Here is a 15266-nt window from a genome sequence, read left to right as displayed (position 1 = left end):
AAAGTAGAGGGTATCCAAAAACTGAAAAGGAGCCAGAAGTCTGCTCTTAGAGCTGGTACTAATTCATTTAAGACTTTCACACCCCTGCACATGAGAATATTCATCCTTGTATTTCTAAACTCTCATCTACGGGAAAGGTAACACATACCACTGACTGTCCATAGAAAAACAGCACTGTAAACCAGTGAGCACAGTGGATTCAAGGCAAGACCTACATAAATGCTTTTTGCATTAATTAAGTAATCCACTCAAGTGTAGGCTGTGTTTCTATAAGCACACCATTTGGGACTCCATAGTTCAGACAGTACACTTTACCAAGTCATCCATGACAGACTGCTTGGAAATCTTAGAAAATTCACATTTGGCGAACAGACACTATCTGAAACAATTCAGATCACTCAGAGTACCCTTACCCTGCCTGCTACTGGTTTTTCACAATAAGAAAGCTGCAGTACACCTCACCTTCAGTATCAACTCTTAAGTAACAGACTTTCAGAGCTGGGAACACAGATGAGATTCTGTTGTATTTCCCAATATTGACATACTGCTCTCTCCTCCTTCTTCCCACAACCATCTTTATCTAGGTAAGCTCTAACCCCTGTGTAGTCTAGGAACTAGTTCTGGTATCTTCTGGTCAGTGTCCAGGAAAACAACTGCAAAGAACTCTGATCTCTTTCTAGGAACCAAATTGCCCAGTACAGAAAAGAACTTTCCACCTTCATTCAAAATAGACAATACTAGATTTTTTTAAGGTAAGCTATGTGAGAAATCCTCTTGACAGAAAACACACACTAACTCGTGACACACACACACACACCTTCCACCAGGTCAGGCATCTTGAGTTTAGCTGCGTTTCCAAAAAATAAAAGTTAAAATTCAAGCTATCAGACGTAAGAACCAAAACTATGTGGGTTTTGTCTAAATACGCAGTAAGATGAGTAACGAAATGAAGCCTTTTCTTACCCTCTTATTTCAGCTTCAAATCAGATTTTAATTTTCTTCCAGTATTTCTGAAAGAGATCCCCCTTCTTCCATTTTCTATATCAGCAAAGAAAGGTGCTAAAACCAGTAGGGATAGGAGCCAAATCCACTCCCCTTCAAACATCACTGGAATTTTTTTAGCGCTGTGAAAACACAGATACTGCAAGGCTACATCCAGTTTAAGAATCCAGAGTTTAAAAAAAAAAAAAAATAAAAAAAAAAAATCACAAAAACAAACCCATTCTCTATGTCTTTATTTTCCTGCTCTTTAGACAAATCCCATGGGATTATATCATTCATCTCTTGTGCTGTTAGACCTGAATCACACTGCTCCCTTCACATCTAGGTGTGATATTTGTGATGAACCTATTTTCTTAAGAAAATATCTATGATTCACTACTAAATACTGCAGAAAATTGTAAGGAAAAGGATATCCAGTTCAGAGGAAGGAAACAAAACAAAAAAAAATACCCACACCAAAAAAAAAATCATCAATAACCCCCTAGTTTTCATTAAAGCAGCAATTCAAATAGCATTATCACTGGATTTATTAACTGAAGGTGTTGCTTAGATCAATTCTGATCTCAAGTAGAGCTCACTTTAAACCTTTTCTCTTAAGGGGGCAATCAAAAGTTCTCTCCCCTCTTTTCAGCTGCAGATTTTTATGAAATATTGAAGTATTCAATTTTTTCAGTACCTCCTCCTATTTCAAGTTTGGATTAAATTGGCAAAACTGTGACAGTGAAGGGAGAGAAACATTTATTTTGGTCTCCTAGGAAACTAGACTAAAACAGAACTCCAGAATTCATTCTCGATAAGATATTTATTCAAAATATTACTCAACTTGAAGTTCACAAAAACAGAGAAAAAAAAAAAACAACCCAACAACAAAGAAAACCAAACCACAACAACAAAACCACAAAAAAAACCCCAACCCCATTATCTAATTGTTTTCCCCAAAGGCAAACCACTGAGCTGATCCTACACCAGGCTGCAGTTCCCATCTCCCCTCACTGGAAGCCAGCACAGTAAGTCCTGCTGTGAAACCAACCCATCTCTCTTCTCTGCAAAGCAGCCTGGATGTTGTCAAACCCACGTTTCACAAGTCCCACTAGCGAGAACCCACTGTACCATGCAGTAGTTACTGAGCAAATATGCACTCCTCTGAACTACACAAACAACCAAACATTTTAACATCTACAGCATCTCTATTCAGAATATTAACAGAACAAAAAGACCTTATGAACCCTCTAATACAACCTGGTATGAGCCTCACACAAGCTGTCAAGTCTTTCCTATGCTACATGATCTTGTTCTATATATGTTTACCTTGATTATTCTCCTTATGTATTTGTTATGAAACAAATGAACCCACAATCCCCTCTGCTAACTATCATAAAAAAAAAAGAAACAGGATTAGAGAAGCCAAAAACCAAAGTACACTGGGATCCAAAAATAAATATTTAAGAGACACTCCTTGACAGCAATCTGTACAGAAAAGTAATCCTCTGCTCTCCACTTAAGACATTTTGAAGAATTCAGAAAGGATTGAAACATGTTTTTTGGTACCTCAAAAAAAGTCAAGACGCGTAACGTTTACAATACTAACTGGAACCATCACAACTGATATATTAAGAAAATATGATCCATTAAACAAGAATTTATTAATTTCACAGTACTTGGAAAGTATTTCAGCTTATTAATGATTCTGTAATTATTATTTTTTAAATCATATGTAAAGTGCTTTAAAAAAAGTTTCCCTATCTTGGAAAGCTTAGAGAAGTAACCCCTAAATTTATGGGTCACAAAGCATGAGACATGCAAAAGGCAGAAAGACAAAATTAACATATGCTTTTAATAGAAATGCAAGAGCCTCAAAAGCCCAGAGGCAAATTCTGCCTTGTCTGCTTATTTTGTGCTCGAAATGAGAATCAAAAAGTTTTAAAGCATAATTTGACATAATTTTAAAAAAGGTTCGTTATCTTTCAGAACAATAAAGAAGCCCATCAATTGAATGCATATAGCATTTATTGGTTATCCAGTTTTCTCTGATGATGTTATAGTTCCAAAGGGGCATCCAGATGTGAGATGACAAGTGAAAGCAAGAAGACTGCAAAGTTTCTAGAGCAAAATACTTTTAAAAAGAGCTATAGGCAACTTACTTTGGCCATTTGGTTTTCCTCAAAACTAGCTTGCACTGTCATGTGACACAAGCAAACTTGGTAATTTTTACTATGCAATGTTTTAACAGTAGAGTCATGACAGAACTGCCTAGTGTTCAGCTACACTTCTGATCAGTTTCAGATACCAAACTAATTCATTTCTGTACAAGAAACTGATTTTCACCTATAAAACATAGGACAAAGAAGGCATGCACATTCTACAAATCAGAAATCATCTCTGAAGACTGGTGTTAAGGCAGATCAAGTGTCATTTCAGTCATGATTTCCGTATCTTTTCCCATAAAAACTAGGAAAATATTAGTCCAATTTTCTCCGTGGGGTAAAATAGGGGAAAAACACAATTTTAGGACACTGCAATCCCTTAAAGAAAATTTACTCTGAACAGGGAAGAAAATTTAAAGATTAAGCCAAGGAGAAATTTTTTTCTGGATGTCCAGTGAGGACAGTGAAACTCTGTATACTACTTTAACCCATCTCAAATTGATGAGACTCACAGACTGCAGTGGAGGCACCTTCAAAAAACTGCTACTAGTCACACGTTCTCAGACAGTCCCTATTAATTGATCCATAGGATCACAAGAGGTACTCAGAAAACAGTTAATGCTGTAGAAGGTTGGTTAGTATGGTTAAAAGCAGTAATTTACAGTAAAAGTTCCTAACTGTGATTTATCTTCTGAAGGCCAGTTCTGGAGGAATGCATTTGGGTATGCTGAAGATTAAGAAGCGCTTTGAACACTTGGAAAAGTAGAAGAATTTACTTCCTCCAGTGCAATTGCCTAATGCTATTAAGCTGATCATTACAAAATAAGACTGAGATTACAGATTCTTCACCCCTTTCACCAAAAGATTCTTGATGCTACAGCAAAATAAAGATGCTTGAGAGATGCAACTAAAACTAGAAGAAGCAAAATGAAATGCAAAGCTTTTGTTGCAGAAATTAAAAAAACCCATTCTCAAATCACATGACTGACAAGATAAAGATGGACGAAGCCCATGAACCTTCCTGGTGAACCAGATGAGCAGAAAAAAAACCAAAACAACAAAAAAACATTTATTAGAAAAATATCAAAACATCATTTTGACACAAGGAAGAAAAGATACTACGTAGTCAGAGTTTAGACTTGCTCTTTTCATGCAGTGCAACTAACACAACACTGGATTTGGCTGCTATGTTTTCAAATTTGTTCACTCAGCAAGAAAAGATTGCCTAAATTATTTAGCCAGTGCAAAAGAAGATTCAAGTCTTTTATAGAAAGTAATTTTATGGGACAGACAGTATTTCAAAAATAGCTGCGCTTATATTACAGGATTTTGCCACTATAGCCAAGAACAGCATTTATAAGGGGAACTTGAGATGAAGAATAGACTCTCAATCTAACTGTAACCACAGTAAACTGTTTTGCCCTCTATTAAGGCTTTTTGATTTTAAAAAAGCATATAATTTTTGTTCTAAAAACTTGTATAAATATTAAGAATATATGTTAGTAGTAAAAAACATGCAAGTCACTAGAAAGCTTTAGAATTAGCTTTTATGAGCAAGCCACACAGCAGTCTCAGCATCTCATTGAGCAGCAAAATAGAGGAAAGTAAAGCTAGTGTTACAAAGCCTGGGATCCTAAAAGAAAACATAACTTTCATATCCCCCACAAGCAGTATCAACAGTTATTCTTCAGCGGCTATCCTAATCCCTCAAGACATCCCAGTCCATCTTTTGTTTTGTACATCTTTAGACTTTGCTCCTATAAGCAAGAATCGTCTTCACTGTGCACCTTGCACAGCACAGAGTTTGCTGTCAGTACTTAAATAGAGAAAAATAAGAATACATTGGCATTTTTTAATCAGAAGTTGCAGGATACAAACCTCCAGGAAGATATGATTCACTTGCTGTGTCATCCCCATCATCTCCATCTTCATCATCACGACTCAACAAATTATTTACAGCAAGGTTTACATCAAGATTTGTTCGTTGGAGTTCTCGAATAATAATACTTCTGGACTTCCCTTGTAAAACAACTTGTGCCTGTAAGAGTAGAGTCAATTGGCTACTGGTCATTCTCAGCTCACCCACCACTATTCATAAGAAAATGCTTAATTCTAAAAGAAGTCTAATAAGAATCCAAAGTCAGTAACAGTACGTACAGACACATGCTCATATCAGTTTTGCACAGTATCCTGTACTTGATATCCAGCTTTCCCTCAGTTCCAGTTAGGCCACTGAACTCCAGCTTTGGCACTAAATTTCCTAATGGAATCTTAGAATCTACTTCTTGTAATGTTTAATGCTGTAGTTAAATAATAAGCAAAATCTGTTTTTGAGAGTGCTCTGTATGCTTCTATAAAAGTGTTTAAACTTTGTATGTCCATCAACAGAGTCTGCAATCAATTGCTGTGCCAAAACTACACCTCAATCCTTGTATTTTACACTGGTTTCCCTTTCCACTCGCCTTCAAACAAATCCACCTTAATGACTCAATCTTTCTTGTTACTATGTTTCTACAGGCTTATTATCAGCAGTTTCTGCAACATTCAAGTTTTTATTAACAAGTGCAAATGCAGATAAAACCTTCCAAACACCAGATGTAATGAATTTACAAAAAAACAGAGAAGCTCTGATTTATTCCACTAAGTCTAGGACTCAGAGCACCTTGTTCACATTCTAACAGCATACAAAGGTAAATTTTTTGTCGAAGCATTCTATGCCAGAAGTTTGCAGACTTTTGAGACCTCCTAGAATCTACAGACCCTCTGTGAAGATCTTTCCCATTGCTCTGCTTTAATGTTACTCAGAAATGTTTTAGACACCTTCTGTTTCAAAGGTAAACAAAGTAGGCTATTTAAAAAATAAAAGAAAAAAAAAGAAGGCAAAATATCACAGCAGGGGAAGTAAAGCAGATCTTCGGCCTAGCAACTAACATCTGTATTTCAAATGTCAACCAGCAACTACTTCTAAGCTAACAGTTAAAGTGCATTAACTAGACACATATTTTGAATGTATTCTCTTTCTCAAATATGGAGGAAAATGTTTTAACAGACTTAACAGCTTCTTCAGATTTTAGTGCATTAGAGCACAAAAGCAGAGCAATTTATACCCAACTTTATACTTTTATTCATAAAAGTCACATAAAAAATTAAGCAGAAATGTCCATGAAGAAAAATAATCTGTATTTTAAAGAGAATAAATAAACTTTATGTCTTTCATTTACATCTGAAATGGATCATTCCTTCTATCAAACATGGAAAAAAGAGTCAATCTGCCCTCTTTCATTACATTCCTTCAAGAAACTTCACATTTGATACTATTCTCAAATATTTGATTTTCTCACTAAATCTCCCCTGTGCAACCAAACATGGCCTTCCTCATTTACATTAAATATATACCTTGTCTTGGGGGACATTTGGGAAATGAAAATTCTAGAATCCAAAAGTCTATGACTTCCACTGCATATTTAAGAATAAAACGAAGTCAGCTAAGGAAAGTGAATTTCTTTAATTGCATGCCATTACTCCTTGGAGAATAGGCACTACTACAACACATTCTGGTACACATGCTCTGAGAAGCTCTCCAAGTTTTAGGCAACTAGTTCACATACCTGTGAAATTAGTTCCTCTGGAATGACTGATGCTGGAATCACTGGCTGTGGTTGACTCCCCAGCAATCCAGATCCTCTATCGCGTCCTGTGCGTATAACTCTGGTCTGCCTTCGAGAGTCTCGAGCTCCAGCAGATGATCTTCCAGAAGATCCTCCTCCACTTCCACCAACCCCTGAACTCCAACGACTTCTAGAAGATTTAGATTATTTATTTTTTTTAATATAGCAGCATATTTTGGGGACTACTTCAACAGTCTCTCGTTTTATTATTAGTAACTTATAAACAGCCTCTGAAAAATAGTGAAGCTTGAATTCACAGACAAACACTATAAAATTAACTCTCAAAACTAGAAAGAACAAGAACACCAGGAAACTGATCAAGTTCTGAAATATCCAGAAGAAATTAAAAAAACACGACTCCAACTGAAACTTGCACTCTTTCCTACTCATATAGCTGCATGGATGTATACATACATAAACACATAGAAGGATCAATTCCCAGATTTTCTAAAAGCAATAGCAGAAACATAACATTTATCTGTCAATTTCCTGCTATAAAAGCATACATGCACCAACTTCACTGTCAGTGACTCTGTCAGAAGATCATTATACTTAGCTGGATCTTCTGAAGATTCTGATACTTGATTTTCATTAAGAAATTGGTTAAGATTACATTGGAAAAACCAAGTAATCTTCTCTACTGCAAAAGAAATCTTACACTAGATAGTTCTCTGACCCTCAATAGTTCTCAAGAGATACTCTACTTTTTACCAATTCCTACTGCAGAAATCAACATCAGGTGTACACATTGTACCTGAACAACATGCCAGAACTGACTGAACAGCTTCTTTGTTTCTATGAATCAGCATCAAAATAAGGCAACAAAAAGTGATTTGTAAAAGCAGACACCTCATCATCATTACAACTATCCACTAATAATTATCACCACAGAACTGTGTCAATTGAATGTGCTCTGAATTTAAGACATCATAATCTACTGCCATGAAAGACAAGAGACTCTAGTTTGTTCTTTGACGTTAACCTTATCTTGTAATACACCTTAATGGATATTGGATATGGTATTACTGCTACTCAATAATCTGTATCAGCAGAACCTTCCTTCTATCAACCACTTAAAGTCTCAAACTCCTTTCAAGAAAAACATTTAAAATCAGACACGAAAAAAGAAAGTTATGTTCTCTGAAACAGTATCTAATAAATTAACATTAAAAGTCTATCATATGTAGCTATCAAAAGCTAATTAAGTAAGAATACTCGTCTTGTGTTTTATACCTTCAATTGATTACTAGCACCCTTTCTCAACTGGGTTTTCTTTTTTCCTCCTGACAAGACCCTGCAACCAGAGTAACTCCAGTGTCTGCTTAACACAAGGCCCTGTCAGACACATCTTTCAGAATTCTAGCTACTGACCACACAATGACAAGACAAGACAAAAAACAGTTCAACTATGTCTTCAGGAAAAGTCTTGTCTCATGAGTTAAAAAGAGAATTCTTTATTATAAAAAAAAAAAATACTACTGAAAACAGAAAAGAATGTGACATTTTAAATAAAATGAGCCACCTAAACTGTTCTAAACATGAGAAGGTGGCTGAGAGGAAAAGAACAGGGCTGAGGGGAAGTCAAATTCTACCTACAGAGTAATTCTCAATTCAACCCTCTGCAGGGAGGAGTGAGGTTAAAGAAAAAATTCTGTACTAGATATTAATACTACAGATGCATTTTCTACTTTAAGTTATAAACTATCAATGGCATCATTTAGGTATTTAACAGTTAAAACCATTTCTGTTTGTGTAATAACTCATATATTCCCTGTCTGTCCTAACCTGGTCCTGTTAAGGAGAATAAGGACACAGCCATTTCTCTTAAAGCCATCTAAACCCAAGTTAAATATTAACATAGAATGGCAATATTTCATCTCATTTCTGTTCACCCACTAGTTTACCACATCTCTCCACTGCACAGCAGCACACTAGCAATTTTCCAAATCTAGTTATCTACTCTAATGGCTCCACAGTTTGAATGGTTTTATATTCAATTCATTAAGGTAATTTTTCCCCCCATTTAACAGACTAGTTATAGTGCATACTGCTATTCTATTAGTTCAGTGACTTTCAAGTACCTAGTTCCGAGACATTCAAGAGAAGACATTAGAAACACTTCAGGGTTGGTCTCTTAAGATTCAAACAATTTTAACACATTATGCTTAGCTAAGAATAATGAGGAAAAAAAGAAAAGCATTGCATGTCCCACAGTAAGTTCTTAAACATGACAATACTAGTTTCAAGTTTAACACACGGATTTTTAGGTTCAGATGCGTAATGATTTTTAAAAAAAAATTGGGAAGGTTATGGGGATGGTTATTCTTCATGCAACTAAGGCCAAATGAATTTAGTTTACTTGGTAATAAAAAAAACCCAACAAATTTTCTAGAAATTCATGGAAAATATGTAGTCCCTTCCTCTTAACAAATCATTCACATACAGAAACCACAGTTCTCCCTACTGCAGCTAGTAACCTTAGGAAGCAGCATAGTTAGACATGCCTTACAAAACATGTAACAAAGAGATCACTGTCATTATGGAATGAAAATTGCTTTTCTATAAAAAGGGACACCATCAATTTTAAAGCTAATGACAAGAAATTTGGATCTATACAGTACATTTTGCATATAATACAATTTTAAAGGTTCTGAGAAACAACCTTTTCCAAATGTTCCTTTTCTATTACTATGTATAGGACCCCAGCTATCAAAACACCACCCATGACTTCAGGCAAGGGAGTGGAGAGCACTAAACGATGGAGCCCATAATTAAGGTTCTTCCTGCATAAATGCACTCATTTCACTTTATGCTTCAAGCCTATTATGGTTTAAATTGATAGTGTCCCTCTAAAAGACTGCTTTTCAAAAATCAAGCAACTAAAAAAAACATTAAAAAGAAGACAACACATCCTAAACTAAGTTATTCTTCACACATCTATGAAGAACTCTCTGTATGCTGTGTGCTGAAGGGTCACTTAAATGTCTGTTATTTTAATCAAGTCAATCAAGGGGTTTTTTGTTATACCCTACCTACACAACTGCTGTGATTATACGTTCCCTTAGACATACTGCATACAATTTATATATGTGTATACACATATACTCAAATATGGAACAAACAGATTGCAGCCTCAATCCTATCAAAACTTACCCAAGGGTGTTGCCTGCCAGTCTGCCCAGAGTTTCAGAACCAGACAGAAACCATGGGGAGTCACTAGTCCTGCCTGGCCTGGATGTCCTTCCTGCCCCTGAGCCACTGCTCAACTTTGAACTGAAAGTAAAAGATGGTAAATCAGTCACAAAACAATCCCAAATGGGTTAAGAACAAAACCTGGAATCCCAGGTTGAAATTCTCAGGGACTTAGTCTGGTAACATACCAGCTTAAGCAACACCCTTGGGGAATATTCCAAACTAATCTAACTGTATATTAATAAGTACACTGGAAAAAGAAAGTGGAAAGCATGCCTAACAGACCTTACGTACATCAGCAATCCATAATAGCACAGTTGCAAATACATATTAAGCTAATTAGCTTTTGAAGCTAGCCACTGTGCTAAGTTTTCCATTAGTGTATATGTACAAATTGTAATCAGCAGGTGTTCTATCTGTAAACCTCAGCCTGAGTATGCTACATCAATATAAAGTGGTTTAAATTCAAATGTGAACTGTTAATTAGCCCTATGAAAGGGGACTTACCTGGACCGAGGACCACAGGCCTAGAAAGTGAGCCTTGCCAAATGGGACCACTTTCAGAGTGGATTCTACGTTAAGCTTAACAGTTTAACACAGATTCTTTCTTAAGGATTATTTTTGGAGTAGTTTGTTTCTTGAAGTTAAAGAGAGCCTGTCTCACTTCTTTCAGAATCACATATCAGAATCATATACACTATTTCTTCCTACACCAGTTTGTCAATCTAGGCTGTTTGGCTGCATCACCATAACCATTGTGTCTCTACTCAAAGTCTCCATTCCAAAATCTACTTGGAAAACAAACAAATAAAATCAAAACCAGAAAAGCAGCTGAGCTGCTTATCAAGTTCAAAAAATATCTTAGAAGAAAAGTATTTCTTACCCATCACTATTCTCAGGTTTACCCAATTCCAATCTGTCTGGTTGAACTGAAAAACCAATCCTGCAGACTCTACCATCCTGTATTTAGAGCAAGAAAGGCAAGTGTTCAAAACTGAAATGTCAGTCAAGTTCACAAAAAAATTAAAACACAAGTCTTCCGTTACTGAAGAGTGTTAATCAATTTAATGTTAGAATAACTAATTCTAACTGTATGGTTTCAAGTTTGTTATCTGAGAAGATTTCAGCAACTTACCTCCAGAAGAAATGCAGCATGATTTGGTCCCACCACACACTGTTTAATAGTGGCCTGTTCCAATACATTCAAAGGCGGGTGGCTGAAAATAAAGTGAGAATTTTACTAGCATTTTAGAACTTTAGAAGTCTGAAAAAAAGAATAAAAATCAAGTTGTGCAAGGAAGGAAAAATGTACAGTGGGAGTCACCAATACAAAAAAAACTCTAAAAAATGACTAAGCGTGCATTAATTGAAGCACACAGCACATAAAATGCAGAAAAAAGATCTTAAAAGGTGATAGTTTTCACTTAATCTGATCAGAAATAAACAACAGGGTTTATACCTCATATTAAGAGGTCATTTCATAATGAAGATTTTAATAATATAATCTGTCATAACTGAGAATCTCCCATTTTCCTCCTGTGGTAACTGTGTTATCTGAAGCATTTCTGCACTTCAGTATCAGTAGCATTGACGATTTCTAAGGCTCCATCATCGACAGTACAATCATCTGCTTCTTATTGCTGTTGAGAAATTGTACTTTCCTAAATGATTTACAGCAGCATGTGATATGCCTTACCTGTTTAAATTATATTTGTTCAGCTTCTCTGAAACTTCCCTTAACCTGAAACAGAAAGAAATGAAGCTGTTATTTGATGACATACTCCACAGTCCACAACATTCACTCACACAGCATATCTATGATGTTATGGGAACAACTTACCACCACATTTATTGAAGTTTAATATAAATACTACTTGGTGCTGGGAGTCTGTTTAAGAACTGGACAGCATTCAACTTCAAATCAGGTTTTTGTTTTGGAGGTTTATTTGCTTTGGAGTTTTATCCTTATCACAGAACCTATGTTTCCTTGTATTTCTGTGTGTTTTGTAAGTCACTATCAAAAAACACTACTCCTGCCTTGTTACAGCCACTTACAACTTCATGCATAAAATAAACATATAAAGCAATGACCATGAACTATAGATACACTTGTTTTTCCTTGTATAAGCTTGAATACAGAATCCCAGAGGAGAAAGGATTAGTCTTCTAGGAAATCCAAGTATGTGGCATGTGAGAGACAAAAATATGACAGTAAATTCCCCAAAACAGAAAACACAAGAAAACAGATGAATAAAAGCCAATAGCAGAATGGACAAAACCAAATTCTGACTAAAAGAAGAAACAATCCAGAGAAACATCACTATTCATAGGATTATGCAAAACATTACCTTTACTAAAGGCAAATAATGTTTCCAAAAGTTCAAAATATCAGAGCAGAAGAAAGGGCCAACCAATTCACCACTCCTGCTTACAGGATACTGTGTCCAAAAGTGGCAAGCAACTGAGTAATAATTTCAAAGGTAATTTCTCATCCACTTAGGAAAGATCCTCTATGGGCAGCAAAGACACTGAAGTACTATCAGGTAGGCATGTCAATTAAAGCCCAGCCTCCTTTCTTCCCAGAGGAGACAAGCAACCTGAAAAAGCCCCTAAAGAGCTTCCAGTTATAGTCGGAGTATTTGCATTATATCAAAACATAAAACCAAGACTAATTCTGTAAAAATTGTGCAAGGTCTTCTTAATTAAGAAAAGAAATCTCAGCTCTGGTATCATGTTTGTCCTAGCATAAATCAGCAACACCTTTCTAAACCTAACAAAAAGGCACACCAGCACTATTCCCCTCTGTTTGTTGGAATCCATGTCTTTAAATCCCTCATTTTTACTTGCTTCACTTCAGTTTCTACACACAGACTATGGACAACAGACTTCAGCTACCTGCAAATCCTGAGCATGAGAAAGAAAACAGATCAGAGGTCCAAACAGTGAAATCTTAACATTATCAACAGTGTCTAAAGTATTTGTCCTGAGGGAAAAAATAAGGAAAAAATATCTCTAAGTCCGTTTGAGAAACAAGGTATTTTATACTGGTAGAAGTAACTTCCAAACCAAAGAAGAAAGGAAAAATGAAAAGTAGACAGCAGGAAGCAATTGAATGTGTTTAGAATTGCCTTTTGCTATCCAAGCCAAGCTGCTGGTTTGTAAGTAGGCGATTTCACACTCCCAATTTCCAGCCACAACTACTTTACACAGGCCAAGAGTACATATGCAGATAAGGTTTCTGTAAAGACAACCCACAAAAGCAAGAGAAAACACAAACATCCCGTGCAATCTGTGCAAAAGGTACCCCACAAGAATGAACTACTGTGGGAGACTGTGGAATGAACCCCAAGCTAAACAGCATACACTCCACACTGTATCATATGGTTTTATACAGCAAGCAGGGATTGCTGCATAGTATCTGACAAGTTACACATCCCTAAAGTTCCATGTCTTGAGTTTATCACCTAGCAGTTTCCCACAGGAATCCTGAGCAGTTTCCCATTAACATTTTTCTCCTGGCAAGCATGAGTAATAATTACAGAATAGGAAAACCTATCTTTAAATTCATTGCACTGCCTTTAAGAAAAGCTGATGGCAACAAAAGTAACACTTTATTGGAGATGGTTACTAGACTAGTCTATGAGCAATATTTAAAGCTTCCTTATCTGAGCCTTGCTCACAAAACCAGACACTACCAAAGAAATAGACATCTTTAAATCTGAAAAAAATCATCATACTCCTTTTGTACATGTAAAAAAATGAAGCAATAGGAAAGAAATATGCTCAGAAAGCTAAGACTTGAATAATCAATGAATCCACGAGTAACATCAATCTCAAGAGAGCAGGTCTATCTGCAACAAGCACTGGCCAAGAGATCTAACACTGCTGAAAAGAGGCTCTTGTCAATCTTTAATAGGAGAGAACAGAGAAAGTTTAAGTAACAATGCTCCAAGTACTGAACTACTCTATAGAAAGAAAAAAAAAAAAAAGTAAAAACTATCTCATGCCTCAACCATATCATATACAACTGCTGTAACAGCAAAATTAACAAGTACTGCTGATATGCTCCTGTAAGCCTATGAGGACTTGAATTTGATGCAGAACACCACTGGAGTTGCTCCCTGCTGGGTTGCTGGTTCCACCCTTGTTCCTCCCCTTTCTTGTGCTGGCACCAGCATTCACATGAACACCAGTCACAAAACTAAACCAGCAGGAAAACAAGAACAAAGCAGAAAGATATGTTTGTATACTCTGTATGGAGAATCTCTCTGTGCAAATAAAAACTTGAAATAATTTCCTGCAGCAATCTAAGCCTTTCTACCTGCACAGCTGCAGAGTATTGTACCACTGACCTTCTGAAAGGAAAAGCTTATTTAAGATCAGGTTAATTTTAACAAGACTGCAAAAATTTCAAGTGATGGTGCTCTGGAGGTAGAGATACAGGCAGAGACGATTTAGTCGATTCTCACATTAAGGTCTACATTTTTACTAAATCCTTTCTGTGGTAAATGAAATCTCCAACATAAATGTCTTGACAGACTATGCTTCGAAAAGTTCTCATTAAAGGCAATTAAACTATTTCAAAGGATGAAGTTAGAAACAAGAAGTACTCTCATCAAAGATTTTTGAAGAAATGCACTAGCTTGGCAACACTTTTAGAAAAAAAGTTTAGTGATGGCTCCTGTACCAAGACACACATTCTTTAAATATTACTACCGAAATTAATCCAAAAACAGTTGTGAGGAAAACGAAGTCAGTTTGTCCAAGCCAAGTAGGGATCTCTTTAATTTCAAGTTTTGCAGCTCCAATTTCTAGCCTCTAGAAACCGATCAGACTAGAAGGGATCTATGCTCACACTCAGCAACCAAAAAGGCTTTAGGTCAGAACTACCACAGCTCTGATTTCCCACATAGTACTTTTATTCCTCACAAGACATTACTCCTCTCAAAAGATTTCTATTTCCAGACAAATTTATCTCAGGACCCATCCTTCCACCACATCTTGCTTTTTAAAAGCAGGTTAGGCTCAAAAATGCAGAAGAGTTACTCCATTTCAAAATACTGAAGGTAAGAGTTGCAGAGGAAGGAAAGGTAATTCTTAAAGCACCCAAATAAACAAAATGTAAACCAAACAAAAACAAACAAACCACACATGCACACACAAAAAACCCCAAACAAAAATCCCCACATCCCAAATCCCCAAAACTAGCTTGTTATTATGAACAACTTCAAGTAGGGAAATAATAAATAAAGCTACTTGA

General features: G+C 36.1%; 1 protein-coding gene across 37 annotated transcripts in view; it reads right to left on the bottom strand.

The window, feature by feature from the left end:
- Window positions 1–15266, bottom strand: part of UBR5 (ubiquitin protein ligase E3 component n-recognin 5) — a 91178-nt gene that overhangs the window by 56171 nt on the left and 19741 nt on the right. For 20 of the 37 annotated variants that reach the window (XM_086886187.1, XM_086886248.1, XM_086886514.1 and 17 more), the window contains exons 2-7: window positions 11703–11747; window positions 11142–11223; window positions 10890–10966; window positions 9968–10087; window positions 6755–6944; window positions 5025–5184 (exon numbers count right to left, since the gene is read on the bottom strand). In XM_086886187.1, the coding sequence (XP_086742313.1) occupies window positions 5025–5184; window positions 6755–6944; window positions 9968–10087; window positions 10890–10966; window positions 11142–11223; window positions 11703–11747 (674 nt within the window). The remainder of the gene's footprint in view (window positions 1–5024; window positions 5185–6754; window positions 6945–9967; window positions 10088–10889; window positions 10967–11141; window positions 11224–11702; window positions 11748–15266) is intronic. The other 17 variants (XM_086886776.1, XM_086887264.1, XM_086887133.1 and 14 more) reach the window with 1 other exon arrangement.

The sequence above is a fragment of the Cyanistes caeruleus genome, chromosome 1 (assembly GCF_971803275.1).
Source record: "Cyanistes caeruleus chromosome 1, bCyaCae1.hap1.1, whole genome shotgun sequence".
In the NCBI taxonomy this organism is placed as follows: domain Eukaryota; kingdom Metazoa; phylum Chordata; class Aves; order Passeriformes; family Paridae; genus Cyanistes; species Cyanistes caeruleus.
This window is presented reverse-complemented; position numbering and strand designations above follow the sequence as displayed.